Source organism: Uloborus diversus, chromosome 7 (genome assembly GCF_026930045.1).
Source record: "Uloborus diversus isolate 005 chromosome 7, Udiv.v.3.1, whole genome shotgun sequence".
NCBI classification, from domain to species: Eukaryota; Metazoa; Arthropoda; class Arachnida; order Araneae; family Uloboridae; genus Uloborus; species Uloborus diversus.
The window spans coordinates 94430565-94452686 of record NC_072737.1 but is presented as its reverse complement, the minus strand read 5'-3'; the positions used below and the strand labels follow the sequence as shown (position 1 = coordinate 94452686).

The 22122-nt window shown below is 30.4% G+C and overlaps 1 protein-coding gene across 1 annotated transcript in view; it reads left to right on the top strand.

The window, feature by feature from the left end:
• The window catches only part of LOC129226799 (homeobox protein EMX2-like), a 37596-nt gene that overhangs the window by 4448 nt on the left and 11026 nt on the right, over positions 1–22122 (top strand). Inside the window, exon 2 of the mRNA XM_054861426.1 lies at positions 18648–18820. Coding sequence (XP_054717401.1) covers positions 18648–18820 — 173 coding nt within the window. The remainder of the gene's footprint in view (positions 1–18647; positions 18821–22122) is intronic.

Here is a 22122-nt window from a genome sequence, read left to right as displayed (position 1 = left end):
ATAACATGCCTAGTTATTCCATAGAATAACTAGTTAAAGTGTTAAATTAATAACATATTACACTTTAACGGACACGATCAGTTATTTCATGGAATAACTAGGTATTCTATAAAATAACTGCATTATATACTTCAACGGTAACATATGCACGCGAGTATGTACGAATCGGCAAATCCAGCTACTTCGAGCCAACTTGTAGCCGATTGTCAACTAAGCTGACATGATTCGATTTATATATTATTTCAGCAGCCAACGTGTTAAGTACATAGTTAAAACTGAAACACTAAGTACTTAGTTAAAATTGAAGCACTAAGCACTGAGTTAAAATTATAACACTAAGTACTTAGTTAAAATTGAAACACTTTATTGTTTTCCCCCATAACATTTTTTGTCCTTTTTTTTCTGTCAGAATAAGAAAAAGTTATTCAATCCATGTAGCATCTAAGTATATAAAAAATATTTTTGAATTAAAGGTTTGAAATATTCTTAAAAAATAAATAATAATAATGACAAAAATAATTTAAATAATTAATATCAAACCATTTTGAACATAACGTTTCAGCTTTCAGTCTTAAAAATATGCTATATAGATTTTTTTTTTTTAAAGTAAAATCTAAATCACGCAATAAATTTATAAATAGAAATCACGCCAATAATGATTGCGGAATTCCATTTGAGGATGTTCATATCTAAGTCCAACATCTTTTTAGGCTTTTAACGATTTCTCGCCCAATGACCGTTATTTTCACTCAAATAACTAAGTAAATAAATAAATGTCTCTTAATTGTCTCGGGGGCAAAAATAAAATTCGGAAAATTTATCAGTACAGAAGGACGCGATAAACCTTTTCAGTGCATGCTGAAAATTTTCTTTGCTTGTGCCATATTTAATTAAGTTTTTTTTTTTCAACAATGCATATTTTTTTTCTTTTCTTTTTTTTTTCTTCTGTTGGTATGTCTAAATATCTTTTGTATTAAGATTTTATTAACAAAACAACCACACAAATAACAAACAGTAAAAAAAAAAAAAGTTACACATATACAACGTAAATTATATAAGACAATCACAAACATTAACAAATTCTAAACTATAGTTCAACATGAGTTAGTAGTAAGAAGTCAACACTAAAGAGCGCCAAAGGCACTGTCCGCAGTGCTATTAAATCGGTATAATTTGGAGTACAAGTACATAAATATATATTAAGCTACATAATATTTATGCTAAAAAAATAGCCCAATATAAATAAGTAGTAAATATTTCACATAAAACAATGCTTTGTTTGTGTGACTTAAAAAAAAATAGCATTATGACTCGGATTGAACATTTCGATTACAAAATCACAATGCAAAAATTTGATCTGAATGTTTAAATTTACCAATCATTATTGCAAACGTTATCGATTTTTCACATCTAAATTAGCTGATGTTGAAAATGTGTGTTTCATGAACAAGCGGTCGAAGTGATTTATGCGGTAAAATCACATTTCACTCAGATTTCTCGATAGCCGCTTATTTGGATTTTCCTTTTATTTATTACATTAAGGCGTGGTCTCCTTCCTGAATTGGATTAATTAATATTTAGAAATGAAAATAGGAAATAATGATTATAAAATAAGTACTTGTTCAATGAATAATGTCATTATCATTTCTTAATGGTTTAAAATAAATGTGATAGTATTGTAATGACTTTTAATTGTTCTTCTGAGTAAAATATTGCAATGGAGATAATCGATTATGTTACTTAATTGGGTACTTTTAACATTAATATTATAAAAAGTATGATGACTAAACAGGAAATAGTTTAGAGCTTTTACGACTCACAAATTGAGAAACTTTCTTTAACGCCATCAATGTTTATTTATTTTGTAATGTAAAGCAATATATTAGCATCTTTTTAAACGTGCGTAAATGTGGATTGAAGCGTTTAAACGCAAATGAGTATTTCAGAAACACCATCTCTGTACCAATTAAAATTCTACAACATGTTAATACTTTATGAAAAAAAAAGTCAAATTGAACGCTATTTTAAATGTTATATGGTTAAGGATTGAGCTGTTAACGACTGAAAAAACAAAATAAACAGTAAAATTATGTTGAATCTAATTTATTTAAAAAACCTCCTTTTACAATGCAGGAAATTTTCATAAACTAGAGTCATTAAAAATTTGAGAAACTTTTAACCAATTTTTCGGGACTTGAACTTCTATGCCAGAAAATTGGTTCAATATCAAAATTAAAGTGACTTTCACTAGTATTTTGATGCGCTAATACACGCGATAAAATACATATACATTATCTGCCTAACTAACGCATTGCGTGCGTTTTATCATCAGTAGTTTGTTTGATATAACGGACAGTTAACCAAAATGGGTTTAACATAAGTTTTAATATCATTTGCACATACTACTAAGTATGTACATTTACACATTTGTATAATACATATTACATACAACTTCTAACACTTATCAGTTGTTCTTGTCGGCATTTAAAGAATTAGTTGAGGTTTTTGTGAAAAAATATTAATTAAAATATGCTGAGTAATCGTTTCCAACTGATTTATACATGATTATTCCGTGCATATATATTTTAAAATGAAACAAGGCGAGAGTAATGTCCATATTTCATTTTGCTCATTACTTATTGATATATTAAGTAAATTACTTTCCTATAATGGTTTTTCATTATTGTTTCCTCTAATTATTTTGATACTTCATTAAAATTATTCCTAGAATTTTAATTCATACCTTTACGGATCATTTTTGATTTGTATTTGAATGAGAATTTTCATAAAGATGCAGTTCAAAACAGCTTGTGTGCTGCGATAAATTAACAAGAGAATTTTAACTGATTTATTAGTACTTAAATTAGTTTATCAGTATAAGAATAAGTGAAAGAAGAAAATGTCAACCAAAGAGTAAAATTAAAAAAGGGCCTGTTTTTTTTTTCTTTTTCTTCATTTTTCTTCTTGTCTTTCTTTCTGTTTTCCTTTTTTAGTGTGTGTGTCCGTGTTTAGTGATCGTTTAGAATAAATCAAATTATAAAACTATGTAATTTGTTAGATGTAAGAGGCAAACATTAAACTCATTTTTGGACACTTGAATTTCGTTTAATTTACGATTATTTTATAGCATTACGTTTAATGAAATCTAATTTCTATTCCTATACTTTGAATAAGCTATACTTCAACTCAAAGTATAAGAAAGGGATGGCCTTTTCGGAAAATGTTTTACCTTCATTTTACCAAAAATTTAACCTAATGATTAATTGATGATTTTGAATGTTCAGATCATATAGAATTGTGTAGATATAATACTTTTCTTTCTATGCTGGAAAACTATAAAAATTAGTTAAAAATTCACATGAAGGAAACTATTACTAAGCTTTGATTTTAGTAAGGAACTAACAGAATAATGAACCAAAAATCGAGGCAGGAAATTAAGTCATGAAAATATGTTTTAACAATATTATAAAAAGCCACGAAATATAATCCCAAATCTTCGATAGGAAATGTGTGGAACAATTTTGAGACTTCAAAAATATTTTTTGCCTAAAATTATAAAAGCCTAAACTTTACCTTTTTGTAGTGAACGAAAAAATAAATTGCAAAACTTAAATTTAACAGAATTTACGCAATAATTTAGTTTGTTTCGCAAGACAAAATCATAATTGAAAGATTGGTCTATATTTCACAAAACAATTCATGTTATCTGCATAATATATAAATTAATAGGAACACAAAATATGTCGTCTTTCAACTCCAAATAGAAAAAAAATAATAATAAAGATAGAAATAAATGTAAAAAAAAAAGTTTACTGATCTATTTCAATTTTATAAACGTTAATTATGAAATAAAAAGTTTTCAGGTTTCTTTTGTACGTTACTGCCTTCTGTTGACTCTTGTGCGAGTTTTTGTTATGTACATAATGAATAAATTAACTGAAACGCAAACTATGTCCTCTTTTAGTTCCTAAAAAGAAAAAGAGGAAAAGAAAAATGAAAAGAAAACGGTCATTAAGGAATCTTCTTCTAATTTCCTAAATCATTAGCTTGAAACCACAGGTTTCTAGCTTTAATATTTCTCTTGTACGTTACTGCAATCTATTAAAGTTTGGCTGATTTCTCTTGCACGTTACTGCATTCTGTTGATTCTTGTGCGACAGTTTTTGTTATGTACATAATGAATAAATAAATAAAAACGCGAAATATGTTTTCCGTTTATTCCCAGAAAGAGAGAGAGAGAGAGAGAAAGGAAAAGAAAACGCTTATAAATGTATCTACTTCTAATTTTCTAATCGTTAGCTTTGAAACTACACGTTTTGAACTTAAAGATTTCGCTTGTACGTTACAGCGATCTATTTAATTTTGTCTGATTTCTCTTTCACGTAACTTCATTCTAACAGATGCTTGTGCTACTATTTTTTTCAATGTGCATAGTGAATAAATTAATAAAAACGCAAAATATGCCCTGCTTTAATTCCTAAAAAGAAAAAGATTGAAAGGGAAATGAAATCGATCATTAACGTATCTACTTCTAATTTTCTAAATCATTATCTTCGAAACAAGATTTATGATTCCTCGTGTACGTTACTGTGATCTACTGAAGCTTGTCTTATTTCTCTAATATACGTTATTCAATTCTACCAGATGCTTGTGTGATTGTTTTGTAATGTGCACAATATATCAGTCCTTTTTTTAATTCCAAAAAGGAAAAGCACAGAAAGCTAATACCAACTAATCTATTTTGAAGTTTCTAAACGCTAGCTTTAAGGTTACAAGTTCTTAGTTTTAGGATTTTCCTTGTGGAGCATTCCTCGAAAAAGTCGAAACCTTTGACCCGCACGTGATGGTTCATACTAAAATGTAATCATTTTAAAGAGTATAATGACGCAATATTTTTTGCTCAAGAAATCACATATAAGTTTTTAATTTATTAAGTAGAAAAAAAATTGCTCATCAATATTTTGAAGTATTTTTAATGAAATATATGAAGCGTCACGTGCGGCACAAAATGAAAGTTTTCCGTGGAATGGCCCTTGTACGTTACTGTTGCTGCAGTCTATGATGCTTGTGCCGTGGCGCTCTAGTGCGTGATTACTGCCGGTCACACGTATCATTTTACGGCGTTAGATGACTTCCTGCTTGCCTCTTTCGACTGCTGGGTTTTTAACGCAGTGAAACAAAGCTGTGTAAAACATTTTTTCTTTCTAAACCTACAAAAGTGGATTAACATTTTTGTTTGCTGCTTTATTACATGAATGTTAAATTCTTAAACAGTTGGTTGAATTTAGTTTTCTGAAATACTGCAAATGGACTGATTTCGTTTAAAAATTATTTTTTAATAATATATTTCAAACCTTTAATTCAAAAATATTTCTTTAGATACTTAGACGCTATATGAATTGAATACTTTATTTTTATTCTGACAGAAAGAAAAAGAGAAAAAATGCAATTGGGAGAAAACGATAAAGTGTTTCAATTTTAACTTAGTACTTAGTGTTTCAATTTTAACTATGCACATACTTGACGCGTTGACTGCTGAACTATTATATAAATCGTATCACGTGAGCTTAGCAGATAGAATCAGCTACAAAAAATAGCTGGCAGTTGCTGAATTTGCCGTTTTGTACAGATTCAAGTGCATATATGTAGTACAATAATAGTACACAGGCCTAAGCAAAATAATGTTTTTATTTTCTAAATTTATTTATGCTTTTTATTTTCGGAGAAATAATCTATTACTTGAATTCAAAATTTCCATTTTTGATGTAAGACCAGTGAAATGTTTGCAAAAGTAGGACACATTATTTCGAGAAAAGAATTTTTAAAGTGAGACCTAAAGTATTATAACTGAATCAAATGTGAAAAGTCATAGATGTCTGCTTTAACTTATGTTTAACAATTCCAATTAAGGTTCATAATATATTTTTTATGAAATATTTAAACTATATAGATTAATAAAATACAATTTTTTTAGTTCAAAAAGAAATATATAGCCTTAATGCTCCAAAAAAGAACACATGAAAATCTATTTCGAAAAAAGTAATTAATATGCATTAAAAGTAATTACTTGCGCATACTGTGATACATCTAAAGCATTAAGAACTACATAAAATACACAATTTTCAATCTTGAAAGAGTTTTTGAAATGAATTCTTATAAAATATTCTGATTTCCAAAAGTATAGTGTCCGTTATTTAACAGTTTTGAAACAAACCGTTTAGCAAAATTAATACATTAGCAATCTTTTATGATAATAAAATGAAATATTAAAAAACCTTAATTATTACATTAAAAGTTTTATTCAGTGGCGCACACAGGAATTTTGCAAGGGGAGGGTCCATAGTTAAAAGTCCCATTTTCATATCATACCCTAATATGCCGTCAAACATATTGACTTGATTTTGTTGATTCTTGAGAAAAAAAACCAGTAAAAAATAAATTATTGAATAAATAATTAGCACTAATTTATAAAAATAATATTAATAACAGATACTTAAATTACCAGAAAGTAAACGAATTTATGCAATGTATTTACTTTTATCATTGTTCATAAATGAAAACAGATGCCCAAATTCAAGTATAAGAAGCATCAAGTCTGAAGAACAAGAAAAATCTCATTTTAACCTGTAATTACAAAACTAAACACATTATTATTACTCTGTTTTCATTTACAGTCACCCATAGTCTGCCTCTATAGGTTTACAAAACATCGTAGAATAAAATTTAGTTTTCTAGTTCATTTTTCGATTTTATTTATAACTTCCTCAGTGTGTGATGGTGACATTGCTTGAATTCAGCAGTACAAGAACACATTAAACGTTCATTATACATAGTACAATTTAAGTATGTTTTTAGCCTTCTCAAAGTCGAGAAAGATCTCTCGCTTGTGCAATTCGTTACAAAAAATTTAGAAAAATCTTTTAACAAGAGGATTTTTTTCCCTATTATTAGAACTGAAATTCTTGTTTTCTTTGTTTGGAAATATTTTGTGTATAAAGTACACAGAATCAAAATCAGTTGAAATAAGAAAAATGCAAGTGCTATGGGAGGGGTCCGGACCCCCTGGACCCCTCCCTTGTGTGCGCCACTGGTTTTATTCCACTTTGTATTTACTGAGTGTAATTTAAAAGAGGTAGTTAACGTTTTATGTTATATCGTTCATTTGATATTTTGTAAATTTACTAAACACATTTAACTTATTCTTTAGCAAAATATAGTTCAGATAAAGGCACAAGTCTTTAAAATGTATTTTCTAGAAATATGTAGTAGCTTTCATTCTTTAAATAAAAGTACAATTAAAATCTATGTTCAAAACTTTTCCTTGAGTGTAATTTTTCACATTTCTTGACGTTTCTAAAGAACTACAACAACAAAATTGCAACATTTTTTCTGTTTTTTCCGCTAATAATCACAAAAATATTTTGTATAAATGGAAATGAGCTACAATTATTCGAGATTTACAATTTAAATGTTGTCATTTTGCTAAAATGTTAACGAATTTACAAATTAAGCAATGAATAATTAAAAACTCTCGCTCTTTTTAAAAACGCTAACATTATCCCTACGTTTAATAGTCGATGTCGGGCGCAACTAACAATATTGAAAATAAATTACTAAGTATTGTATTTATTTTGCAACAAGACGCGTTGATCAAAAATTCTGTCAATTATTTAACATTTTTCATTATTCACTTTTTCATATTGATTACAATAACATGTATTCCTGTACTAAAAGGTAAAATATGAAATATGGTTAGCTAAACTACTTCAATACTTAAGAATTAAACTGACCGAGTTTACTTTTATTGAATTATTACTGTTCCAGCAGTAAAAAAATGTGTAGACATTGATGAAACGTCATTAAGGACGTGTTTATTCTTCTCAGAAATTTAATTTTAGGCTGATAATATCTTTATTTTACTGTGAAGAAATTGTCATTATGAAAAATGCCCTTTTGAATAAAATGAGCCGAATAATTATATAAATGTTCTATATTTCATAAATAAATCTTTATGAGAACAAGAATCACATTAAAAACCAAGACGAGAAAAAAAAATTTTTTTTTTCTCTTGATAATCAGTTAAAAATTACTTCCTAAACCATTCTGTTTATTGGCGCATAAAAATTCATTCCGAAACCATTCTGTTTATTTCAGTTTCCACCGAAACAGCCCAAATTAGCTATTCGACTAACTTTTACTTTTTCGAAACTGAACTGGAATTAAAAATGGCATATTTCACTGAACCTAGAAACCAACTACCAGCGGAAGTAACTTTGCGTGGATGAAAAACTCCCCTGGTGTGGTTCTTAGTCCTAAAACCCTTGGTTTATGTCAATAGATTCACTTTTTTCCCAGGATCTTCCGACTTAACTCTTTGGAGCTGATCTCTGGGCCACCATCGTGGAAAGCTTTTACCGTAAGTGATGCTTTTGTCTAAAAGGATTATGGTGTTTTGTCCCATGATATTACCTGGGAACGGGGCGTGATCCTCTACGATCCTCCCACCACTGTTCGTTATTTCCAGCATTTTGGATCTTTCCACAAAAGACTCAGGCCCAAATAACTAGTTTCGCAGGTGGCCGGCCAATAACTTACTTCGCAGGGGTCCCCGGTTGCTGTGTGTCTTTATGTGTTGAAAAATGTTCAACTATTTTGTCGGACTGCGAAAGCCTCTAATTTCTAAGCTGTTGGACAATGAAATGCTGTTTAAAACCAACATTTACAAATTGCTTTTGTCCAGTTGGAAATAAAGTGAATAAGTGAAGGTACCGTATGTACTCAGGTAGACTCGTATATAAGAACTTGATGCCGCATTGCCGCATAAGGGTGAAAATTTTCAGTCTTTTGACGGATTTCCGTCTTTTTAAAAAGTATCGAAATTTATTGAGACGGAGTAAAATAAAAATTAATAAAAAATCAATGAATGAGTTATATTTGTAAAGTTGAGATAATTGATTTATTATTATTATTATTACAATTATTATTTTTACTACTGTTATTTTTATAAATTTATCTGTATTTTGTGCTCATATTTCAGAGAAAGCTGCTACTCATTACCAAAAAATAAATTTTTCTTAAATATAGTGAAATTAAAAAAAAAAATCCTCTTAATTCTTTACTGTGTTTGACAATATCCTCTATTTTTAACCCCCGACACACAAAGGAAGGGGGTTATAAGTTTGACGTGTCTGTGTATGTGTGTATATGTGTATCTGTCTGTGGCACTCTAGCGCTTAAACGTATGGACTGATTGAGAAAAACCTTTTTTTGTTCGGAAAATGAGTTGATGCAACAACATTTAAGTAGTTCATTAATTAGCATTTCATTTATTATATTGTTATTAATTATATTAATAATTACATTAAATTTATTAATATAATTATATTAAATAGTTGTTAGTACTTTAATTGTATTAATATATGTTATTAGTATAATTATTATAAAAGAAAAGAAATAACTATAATTGAGATTGAAAATGCGTTTTTGCTGTTAAAAAAGGGAGAGAGAGATTTTACATATAACTTGGTTTCCCAGTGAAATAAATCACTCACTTACTGAAATATTGTGATACTAAAAAGTAACTTCCTGAAACAAAATTGAAACATTCGTTTTTTTTTCTTTTCTTTTTTTTTTTACGTTTTATGAGCATTCTATAGAAGTTGACTTAAGACATACTTCTTTTAAGTACATTGTGTTTTCAATTCCGTTAAAAAGTCATTAATTTATCCTTCAAAACTGAAACCTTCAAACGTTTCCCATTTTTGATCGTTCCAATAATTTGCTGTTTTGTAAATACACGATTCCAATAAAAGCTCAAATGCTGCATTTTAATGATTACATCACTGGAACAAGACTTTATTTGGAATAGAAAACGACTGATGATCAAACAATATTTTTTCCCTCGATAATGGATCGCTAACCTTTCTCTGTATAGGATATTACGGAAGAAACTCTATAAACACTGTTTTTTGTTTGTTTTGGTATTTTTCATTAGTAATGCTTTCAGTTGCATACCTTTAAATCACATAGCGTCGAAATACATTTTAGAAATAATTCTGAAGCATCTTTTATTGTCAGTAGGTTTTTAAATTCCGTGAAATTGACTTTTAAACTGTTACTCGAGCTTAATTAAGTTTTCCGTCATTTACAATGTTTAATTAAGTTATTCGGATAGCATTCAAAAACGGTGTGGAAGTATCTTCTATTGTCCGTCTATTTTTAGTTTCACAAAATAGACTTTTAAACTCGTCACTATCGGGTTTAATTAAGTTTTCCGTCATTTACAGTGTTTGATTAAGTTTTACGTTTAATTTTCAAACGCAATGAGAAAGCATCTTCTATTGTCCACCGATTTTAAGTCCCAAAAAGTAGATTTCTGAACCATCTCTCATGTTTAATTAAGCATTCCGCCATTTACGATTTTCAATGAAGTATATTTATAGTATATATTAAGTATATATTAAGAAACATTGAGGAAACATTTTTTCCTCTTTTACGACGATTGTTCCCAAAATAAGACTTCTAAGCTCTCTCCTATGCTCAGTTAAGTAGTTAAGTTTTCTATCGTTTATAAAATGTTGTTCATTTACTAATTCATGCTTAATGTTATGATGTTTCAAAATTCTTATTACACACTTTAGGGTAGAATATATTGATACGTCTGTAATTTATTTTCGTTTACATTCTATGTGAAACGTACGTTTGTTAAATCCCTTGATTGAAAAAAAAAATGAATTGAATTAAACAAATTGAATGTAAAGCTTTATAAATATATTGAATTGAAAAGATTAATCTTTTTTTTTATAATGATTGATTTTTTATTAAAATGAAATTATCATTTTTAGAATGAGGATACTGGTTGTTTTTTTTTTCTTTCTATCCTTTTATGACTTAAGTCACCTGGTCTATCAAAGGACTTTTTCAGATTTTGAGCAAAAAGTTTGAGTTTTTCTTCTTTCTTCATTCAAAATTTAGAATTTGGTTCTAACAATTATATATTTTTATACCTCAGGACCAGACCAACGAAGTCCAAAATGGCAATTTTCAGGTTTTATTAGTACACTAGGGGGCTTCGCTCGCCAATCACCAGGGAGGTTTATTGGCGATAAATAAAGCTTCCAACTCCATAGGCAGTCCTTTTGCCTTCCTTTCCAATTGCGTAACTAGATCCGACACAAAATATTTTAAAGTATTTGATTGTCTCTACTGTATCTTACAGCATTGCTACACTGTTAAAAACTCAAGAAGATTTTCTGGTAATTGTTACTGTAAAATGGCGGACTTACATTACATGATTTTTACGGTAATTTATACTGGAGAAATAAGCGATCCCAGTTCCAATTGGTTGCTGTGACCTACCAAGGAAACAGTATAATTTTACAGTAACATTTGATTTTTACGGTAATAAATACTGGCAACATGGATGCCAGTAACAATTACCGTAAATTTTCCGGAAAATTTTTAACAGTGTAGGTGTTCGTGTGGCATGAAGTCTTGGCACATTATGCTTTATGAATTTTTCAATGCTCGTTTTTTTTATATTTTTTAGCAAATGTATTTTCTTTTTACTTAAATCAATTTTTTTTTAAACTAGACTACTTTTGAGTAGACAGCTCAGTGAAATGAACACACTTAATTGAATGAACAGCTCGTAATTTAAAAACAATAATGACAAAGTTTTAAAAATATTTCTTAGAAGAAATGTTAATGGTAGTAACTCTCATCTATACATTTGCTGACACAGAATGAGGAAAAAAGGCAGTCCTTTTCCTCGGGTTGAGATGTCCCTATGATAGTGCATTTTTTTTTTTTTTTTCACCTTTCCAAAAAACCTGAAGCAAAACAGTAAAAATTCCCCTAATTTGAAAAATAGCTACAGATATCAAAAAATGTTTTATTACTGTTATTATGCTTTAAATTCTGCAGCTTTTTAGTTATGAATTTTTGAAAATGAAAATGCAGTTGGGTCCATTCCACGAGAATGCCGCCATTTTGCCCCGCACGTGACAGCTCATATATTTTATTAAAAATAATATATAATTTTAAGAGGAAATTAACACACATTATTTGCTTATGAATTCTCACATACGTTTGTGATTTCTTAAGCAACAAAATTTTGTCCACTACCATTTTAAATGTTTAACACCCGATTCGAAAAGGAATGGGGTTATAAATTTGACATGTCTATGTATCTGTGTATCTGTCTGTGGCTCTCTGGCGCCTAACTGGATGGACCGCTTTTGGAAAAAAAAAATTTGTTCGAAAGAAGAGTTGATCGAGAGTGTTCTTAGCTAGGTTGCGTCTTTGGATGACATTAATTAACGAAGATATTAATTAAAAACCTCAAAAATCTCGAAAAACCTTTGAAGTCAAAACACATTTAAAAATTTAATTCTAAAATAAAAGTTAATTTTTTCTGCGTCTGATAGAATGCGTTTAAAACTTCCATGTTGTATAGAATTCAAATTATAACGTTTTTTTAAGACAGATTTTAAACATGGCTAAGCCTTTATTCACGCGATTGATAACCGGATTCATTGTTGGCCGACAAGGAAATTAAACGCAGTGATTGAAATTTTTTATCTGCTGCTAGTTTCTGCGTGTCAACAAACAAAATACTTGTTAATGAAATATATGAGGTGTCACGTGCGAAAAAAAATGTCCACGTTCAATCACTAGTTGGATGGCGCGAAAAAAAAAATTAATCTATCTTATAATGTAGCATTACATTTTGGTGTACAACACATACCTCATGCAATGACTGATCATTTAGATCAACTATATGCAAAACAAAAGTTCTGGCGAAAGCCTCGCATAATGCTAGGCTAGATTTTTTTCATTGATTGATTTGTCTCGAATCTCATTTAATATCTCGAATCGGATTCGCAGCAACGAAACTTTACCGCCTGCAGTTATTTAAAGAAATTACTCATTACAACGTAATACATGAACGGCAATTTATCAAAACATCAAACTTGCTTGCTTCGGCACACACATTGCATGAAGGATCTCAAAACGGGGAACATTCTTAGGCTAGCGTCGCTATCTATATTTTATTAGCAGACACGCCTTCTTTGGAGGGGTGTTCGAACTGCTCACGACATTCTATTCGTTTCTGTGGTGATGTGTTACCGAGAGGTCGAATAATTACCCCGCAATGATTAATTATAGGTTTAGTGGAGCTGTCAGCAAGTTAGGCTTAGCGGATATCTTCTTTGTGGGCATAAGGTCGCCCCATTGCTTAATGAATGCGCGTAAGGCCCACTAATCATTGGCTTTTAGGGAGCATTACGTATAAGTTAAATACATAGCGCTCGACTAATCGGCACTTTTACATTAATCTAGTCTTTAGTAGCTATTCTCCATACACTATAAGGGCGGTAAACAATTTTTGACCTTTTTTTTTTAATTTTTACTGCCGAAAAATGTACATTTTACCATACCCATACCGTTGATTAATAAGGCACGTTTACAGCGTGATTAGGAAACTACTGAAATGATCTATCGAGAACGCAAGTTTTCAAGCAAAAATTATGCTTTATCCATTTGGCGGACCAACTGTTTAGTATGGTATTTATCAGTGAGGCAGCGAGGGGGGAGTGAAAATACCCCTCAGAGCCATTGGTTTTAACAAAAATAAATTATAATACAGAAGTTTATGCATGTGAAAGGACTGTTTTGATCAAAAAACCCTTTCGAAAGGTATTTTTTATCAAAAAAAACCCTTCCTAAGTTTTATTCATCAAAAAATGCTCTACATGTGTTTTTCATCAAAAAAAAAAAAAAAAAAAAACAGTAGCTTTTTTTGGCTGCGCTAGTGGTATTTATTAAATGCACTTTTGGGGGAGCCTGTAACCCTTAATGAAATTGTACGGGCCGTCATCAAGACTCACGGCTATATCTAATACGACTTTCATAGACACGACAAAAATAAATAAATAAATAAATGCACACAAAGGTGGTCTGAAACAAAAACCTATTCTTGGTCTTTGATGATGGTAGAGCTGAAAAGATGAAAATGGTGGAACAAAATGTGCATAACAATTTGAGATTTCTAGGATAATTCCTTGATCCGTCATTGCTGCGTCGAAATTTCTGCCAAATAGTGTTTTTATGATTTTCTTTAAGGGGGTCCGGGACACATTTTGAAATTTTTTTTATTATGTACTTTAGAGTTTTGAAATTTTTTGAACTGATTCATCATTTATTTAATAAGCAAAATCATAACATAAATATGAAAAAAAATTATTTTTTTATTTAAATTTAATTAGTTTTTTCAAAAAAAATGGGGTTGCTTTAAATTGCTATAACTCAAAATATTGTTGGTCAATTTTCAATTTTTTTTCATAAAAGTATGCACAAATATCTAAGCTTTAATTTTTATTCGGCGATTTTAAAAATATTGATTCAATAAAAAATAAAAAATATTTGAAGAAAAATTTCGAAAAATTCGAAGATACTTTTTTTTTAAAAAATCATAATTTTTGCAGTAAACATTTTTTTTAAATTCGCCGAATAAAAATTAAAGTAAATTGCTTGAAAAAGATATGCTCCAAGTTTCATTACTTTATCTCTATCGGTTCCTGACTTATAAGAGTTTGAATGCAAGAAATCGGGAAAAATTGCATCATGGAGAAAAACGCGTTTAAAGTTTTAAAGTTATGTACACATTCGTTAGATGCATGCAACAAAAATAACTATAACTTTCGTTCTATTTAAGGTAGAAACAAGATTCAAACGTCCTCTTAAGCAGAAAAAAACGGAGCAATTTTTCAAATTATAAAAAAAAATTGCAAAATTTGAGGATTTTTGTGTCCCGGACCCCCTTAATAATGATTAAGCAAAACTTGTAAAATAGGATATACCGATGCGAAAGCAAGTTATAATAGTTTTACATAGCAGGGTTGTTTCCTTCAGTCAAAAGTGCTATTTTTAGTCATTGAAATTGATAGAATAAGCAAAAAAATTTTAAAATTACATGGGCCCAGAAAATACTTTCATTTTTCCCACAGTTATTTTTTAATTAATTTTTTAAAATGTCCAATTTTTCAAACAAGGCGTGGCCTTTATGACGTCACAACTGATGCACTTTGGCACATCTTTCTACCGTGTTTCCACGTTATGATAATCAAGAAGGGAATTTAATATTGCGCTCTACGCTTGCTATCAAACATATCGTTGCCAGTAAACGTGAGTAAAGACGTGAATTAAATATTGTGGTCTGTGAATGGCAACACTGAATGTCATTTCATCGTTTGTGATGTCATCGGCAGAAGCGTAAACAATGAAAGCGCCCCGATTAAAGTAATTTTTTTAAAAACATTAAACTTAGTCAAATTATTTTAAAAATGGTGAGATCCTATGTTTTTAAGTATGCTCTGTCAGAAAAAAATACTTTTAAAATTTTGGAAACGACACCATTGCAGTAGTTTACGCCATCAGTATGAGTATTAAAGTTTCGTATCGTGCTTAAAATTGTATATGTTGTATTCATAATGCTGTGTTCATAAATTCTAACGATGTTACTTACTTTATGTACTCTTACATTGTGCTGCGTAATGCATTAACGTACTACGTAAACTTATATTATTTTTAGTCCACGAAGTTGAACGTGATTTGCAAATAAACCTTAATCCAGCAGTTATATTCAATACATTTTTATGAGGTTATTAATGCAACTCCTTCAAAAAATAGATCAATAGAAAATCACGATCGAGTCGTAGCTACGGTCGTTTGTTCAAATATGTGATTGAAGTATATAGCTCTTAAATATGTTTTAAGAAAGATATTACGTTTAATATTCAGACTAATTTAGATTTTTGTTTTTCAAAGTTGAATAGATAAATTTGTTATTGGACGGTATAGAGAATGTATGAATGCAGTAAGAACATATAAAGTGATGTGAGAATGCGTATAATTTAAATTATGCATTTTTGTTGCTTGTGTTTTAGTGCATGTTTGCTTGCATATTTAAATTATTTTTAGTGCATGTAATCCGGGCTCTACATATACGGTTAGGTTGAATCTTAATTTGAAATGATTTTCCACTTCCACATCTTCTGAACCGTTTCCACTCATACAAGATTTTTATAAATAGAATCCAAAATGCTAGTGAAACGAGGAGTAGTTCAATCAAAATTGCTTCAACATTTTGAAAAGCTTTAAAAAAAATTTAGTTATGGAATTAATCTAACGAAATCTCTCATAATCAAACTGCACATTCTCGAGTTTCATCTCTTCAAAATGTATCGTTATCGCATGATCGTACAGATAATTTGTGTGATCCAGGAAAAAATAATTGCATTATCATACATTTTTAAGGAACATCTGCATTAATGATCATGCAACTGTTGGCGACAATTGCGAAATAATCCATGATGCTTTTAGGAAAATTTCTATAATAAAATTGTATGTTTCTTACTAATTGAGATGCAAGAAATTAATGATTAAATTTATGTTGTTTACACAATGCAGTATTGCTTTAATTATAATTTTTACAATAGATCCTTTAGTCTGCAGAAACGAAATATTGTTCCCCTTTCATCAGAAGATTCGTTTTTTTTTTTTTTTTTTAAATTTTGTCTTTGTCCTTGTTTCCATGTCGTTTTTTTTTTTCTGTCCTTTTGGTTTGTTATTCAAAATTCTAGACTTCGTTTATGTGCTTATTGCGGCAATTTTTTTTTTCTCAAATTCGGGAGTTTTTATGTCTTTTGTTCCTTAAACAATTTCTGCTCTTTGGCACCTTCTTCGAATTTAAACTATCGTTTGAAGCAATTCTTGCGCCAAAAAACCCAATCTAACCAGAAACGGAACTATTGCTGCAATCAATTCATGTATGATTCTACCTCCGTCAATTCCAAATGGCATTAATTTGAACCGCACCTGCGATTACGACCGAATGATTGCACTCTGCACGACACAATTACGACCACCGATTATTCGAAAGCGGTAAAATTCATGCAAGCCCTTGATGAGTCCGGGTAATCAAGTTGGAACCTGGCACAAGTTGGGGAACTTTGAAGAGCAATGCATAGTAATGGACCCTGCCATCTGTTGCATGTATCAATATGGCTGCTGCATCATCCCCTCATGAAATATCCGGGCTCTGTTTGTTTCACGACAGATGCCCGGCCCACCCTCAACAACACCTGTTGACAAGCTCTTGGTCCCGGGCATTATTAAGGCACCATTAAATGGATAAACAGGTTGAATGCAAGTCGTGACTAACTAATATGGACGCGCGCGCTACAGTTATTCCAGTTGCTGTTCTCCCCCCCCCCCCCCCATCTTTTTTTATTATTTTAATGGCAGACCCACGTGCGTGCGTTCCCGAATGAGTAGTTTCTGCGAAATCGTTCTCCAACGACGGTGTCAACGACATGAAAAAGCAAAAGCCCTTTTTCAATAATCATAATATTATTGGTAATTTTATGCGTGGTTTTTGCACAAAAGCTGAGATTTCAGGTTTTCAGTCTGAGTAACTTCTACTCAGTACTTTTTCATAATAGCGTGATATAGCATGATATCAATATTAATTTAAACATGAGTTTTACTTAAGAGAAAATTTGGGAATAAAATTCTCTTTGTTATCTCAGTAGAACTTCAAAAGAAAAAAAAAAAAGCAGAAGAAGAAGAAGAAAGGATCAAAGGTATTCTTCCTTGCAAAACCTTTATCTCACCAAGAGACAGGGTTTGATTTGCACAGAAGCTCAGCTCTTGCTCTTCTTTTCAGTTTCGTGCAAATTTTAAAATTTTAGGCTACTTAGTGTAAAAATAAGTTGTGTGGACTATATAGAGCTCTAGCACTTCCTTCGTCAGAAATGAAGCCCCTGACAAAAGCTTGTTCGTTTAAACATTCAAATAGGGAATTATAGCTCATTATTATTATATGATAAAATACTAATTTAGAAATCAAACAGAGATATAGACTCGTTAAATCGTTAAAAATTATTAATTAAAAATTATTCTTTTCAAACAAAGTTCAAGTTAATTAGTTTTTACTCTTTCAAAAATAAAAATCTTCTCGATTAATTGATGTAAATTTGAACAACGAGGAAGTTTTTCTCCTTAACTGTACCTTGTTTCTCTGTTTAAATCTTCAATTATTAGGTTGCTTTACTAATTATCAGTCCTTGGTTTGAATGCAAAACCATTGTTTACAGAATTTTATATTTATGATAGTAAATTTTAGTGATAAAACTCATGATATTTTTTATTGTTAAAAGGATGTTTTGCTGCATATGCCAAAAATACTCGTATACATACGTATGCAATTTTTTGCGCGCCAATTAAAATTTACAGGAATAAAGAATTTCATTTTATCACATTATAGTACAACATCTAAAATATATAGCTTTCAAAACTATTTATCTGTTGATGTGGTAAAATATTTCCATATCCAAGGGAAAATGTTTTCTAAAATATTATTTTTAAAAGATCTCTCTAACGTAGAGTTTTCTAGTTTGACTTCAAAGCCAATATTTCATTTCACTTGGTGCACATATTGGTTTAGCGCTTCCAATATAACACTCGAAATAATTGCATTTCGTGTATCTCATCAGCTTTATTTTTTAATTATTTATTTTACTCACCGTCTTCTATGTTTTTCCAGAATAAACTGAAATTAATTCTTCCCCAATTCTCCTTAGGTCCTCAGGGTGCAAGTTTCATCCTCCATCAGTTCCGGAAGCCCAAGAGAATTCGAACGGCCTTCTCTCCGTCTCAACTCCTCACCTTGGAACACGCATTCGAAAAGAACCACTACGTTGTCGGCACGGAAAGGAAGCAGCTTGCACAAAGTCTCAACCTCACAGAAACTCAGGTATGCTCATCAGTATACTCGAATGCCATTATGTGATGTGATTGCCTAAAAAAATATTGATAAAGCAGTAAGTTATCGACCCTTAAGCCATGGCTAAGGCTGAACTACATGCAATATAACAGCAACCCGATTATGTTAATGAGAGACAGTTTCGTCCTTGTTATGGACTTATCAGTCCAACAGTAACCGAGCTGGAGGCAGATGCCATTTCTTTGAAGTTGAGATTGCCAAAAAACTGGTAGCTAAAGTAAATGTAACACAGTAGCTAGAATCCGCAGCAATGATACGGTTCAAATCGCCAATTTAAAGCAAAGCTTAGATTGACGAGTTGAGCCGTAATATTGCTGTGCGAACTCTTACTGGTGTACTGAATTTACTTTAACTACCATTTTGGTACTCTCAGCTTCAATGAGATATCCGCCTCCAACTCGGTTACTGTTTATTCCAGACTAATGAGTCCATGACGAAAACGAAACTGCAGTCTTTGGGTGTCATAACCGGTCTGTCAGTATATTGCATATTATTGATAAAGCATTCAGACGGAATAATTTCAGTTATAAAACTTCTTCCGTTCGTGAATTTTGAAGCAATTATCATGTGATGGCACCCTTAAAAATTGCTGTAAATGATACAATTAGTAGCGATGTACTTAAATGCTGTTTTTTAAAAAGTACAGTTCAATTCGAAAATAAAAGTCATTTCTCTTTCCAATGAAATACACTACATTTCGTGATTTTCCGTAAAATGCGTTTCTACAAAAAAGTTAAAAGTAAGTTAAACAATAGTTTATGTAGTTAACCAGAATAATATCATCGAATGGTTACAATAAAATTTAGGGCTTAATATTCAGGATTTTCAACCGGTTGTTATGCTTAGAAATCATATCAATCCATTTGTTTAATCACACATAGCGTGTACAGGAGCTGTAAATTGCCATTTTCAAAAAGAAAAAAAAAACTTTAAGAATTTCAAGCGTATTATTCAAGAAGAAGAGACAGTAGATCAATAAAATAAAATAGCACTGAGTTAGTACGAATGAAAGGCTAACTATTAGTTTAGAAATTCTGTACATCAGAGCCAGACTGACGTAAGGCACATAATAACTACTTTACAAGAGGGAGGGAAATCGTTTGTCTTTCACCTACAAAGGATGGGACGCGCGTTCTTTTAACACTGATAAATAATTACAAAGTTTTCTTTTATTTTTTTTTTTTTTTTTTTTTTTTTTTTTTTTTTTTTTTTTTTGACTTTGCTCACATGGCTCGACGCGGAATAGGATTCTACATACAATGCACTAATTAACGAAAAATTGCAATTTTTGACCTTACGCAAGTCTTATTCTGAGGTAAAGATTTTTCAAACTATTTTATTTCAAACTGCGAAAATCTATAAATTGCTTTTAGCAAAATTTAGCTAATTTTTCATTTTTTTAAGAATTGTAATCAGCCCAATGGCATGCAACTGTGAATATTATTGATTTCATAGCTAATTTTTTAATTTTAAAATTTAAATATACAATTTTTTAGACGTAAGAAAACTATTATAGATTTTTTTCACGCAATAGCAGTTTTCAAATGAAATAAAAGTTAATTAAATTGTTATTGCTGCGTTTTAACCTCAATTCCATATCAAAACAGCGCACGCGGTTAACTGATGACATTAGTCTTCAACACGGAAAACCTCTCCTAACACTAACATAAATCACGACATTGACAAATCAAGACATTTAAAGTCTCTTCTTTTCGTTCTAGCCAATTAAGTGGAGAACGACATTGAAGCGAGATTTAACTGCAGCCGTGACTATTAACTAGTTCACTATAGCTGATAACGAAACTGTAGCTTTTAAGATTCGGTCTCTTAAAAAAAAATGTAAAAATCTTTCCGAGATACTGCAATGGTCGCCGTGGGAACACTTATTTTTTCATCACCAACTTCAAAAGATACCATTTGATTGTTAATGATTATGAGAAAAATTAGTGCATACTATTCATGTCTTTCACGTATATGCTATTTTTTCTTCCTATCAACAGATAATTTTACAAAAAATTGGGCTGTATCTCTTCGAAATGAAAGCGAAATACCTTTCTTAGCTGCAATCAGAATTGTTCTGGAAAAAGTTTTTATATAAATCCATAAAAGAAAAAAACTGCTTGAGTAAGTGACCTCAGTGTAAAAATGGCGATATGTATGAGGTACATTTTTAATATTTATTGATAACCTATATAAAAGTATTTAGTTTAGATTATTTTTTTCTTAAGATAAGGTAACTTTTATAAATACAACATATACGTCAATACGTAATTTTTCAAAAAGAAAGGCAAGTTGTATATTAAACCGAGTCAGATTCTATTTCGTAGCCGTAAGAAAACTCTACATTAAACTGAAATAAATAGCCAAGTTTCCATTTTTCACTAGTTCATTTCATTTCAGCACTTGATTCAAGATAGCTTTATTTAAAAGTCTGTAATCACGATTTGAGCTATTTACTTAATATTTCTTAAGTAGCCATCTTTTTCTTTGTCATTTTATTTAATAATCCACACCAAGTATTTTACTGTTACTACAGTTTAGCTTTTTCTTTTACATTTATAAAATAAAACTACTGTTTAGTTTTTTTTTTACCTCCATAAAACAAAACTACAGTTTTTTTGGCTGTGCGTGTATGTAATAACCTCATACGATAAGATAATTAAAACTTGATTTTGTTCATCTAAAACTCAAAATCTTTCCTTCAGAATAAAAAGAAAAACGTAGTAGGATAACTTCTGCGGCTTCAGAAATGAGGCGAACGATGTAATGTACTCATTTTTATTTTAAAAGGTGTAATTTATGTTTGCATTTAGCAGTCGTGAGTATTCACAGAGTATGAGATCCTGTTACACTAAACGTACATCAAATCGGAGTTAATTTTCAGAATTTCTTTTCTGTCTGCTGAAACATGATAGTCGCATACCAAGGAAGTCTAGATCGAGCTAGCTGATAAGCCACAAATGGGAATTGTCGTCTGCTAAAAGACTGTTTCCAAATGTACGAAAATAAAAACTTCTCAAATTTACGATCCACTATGGGAACTTTTAATCGAAAAGAATAAATTTGATGCATAGATTAAACTTCCTCATATGCAGCTTTGATTTCAAAGATAACATTTTGTTCCAACCTTAAATGTCCTTGTTATGTACATAGCGCGTTAAAGTCTGGCTTAAGTTCCATTTATCAAAGGTTTTATTATTCGACGAGAGGCAATTATGCGACTAGATTTGCATTGTCGTCGTAATCTCTCGTGATTTGTTGCCGAAATTTAA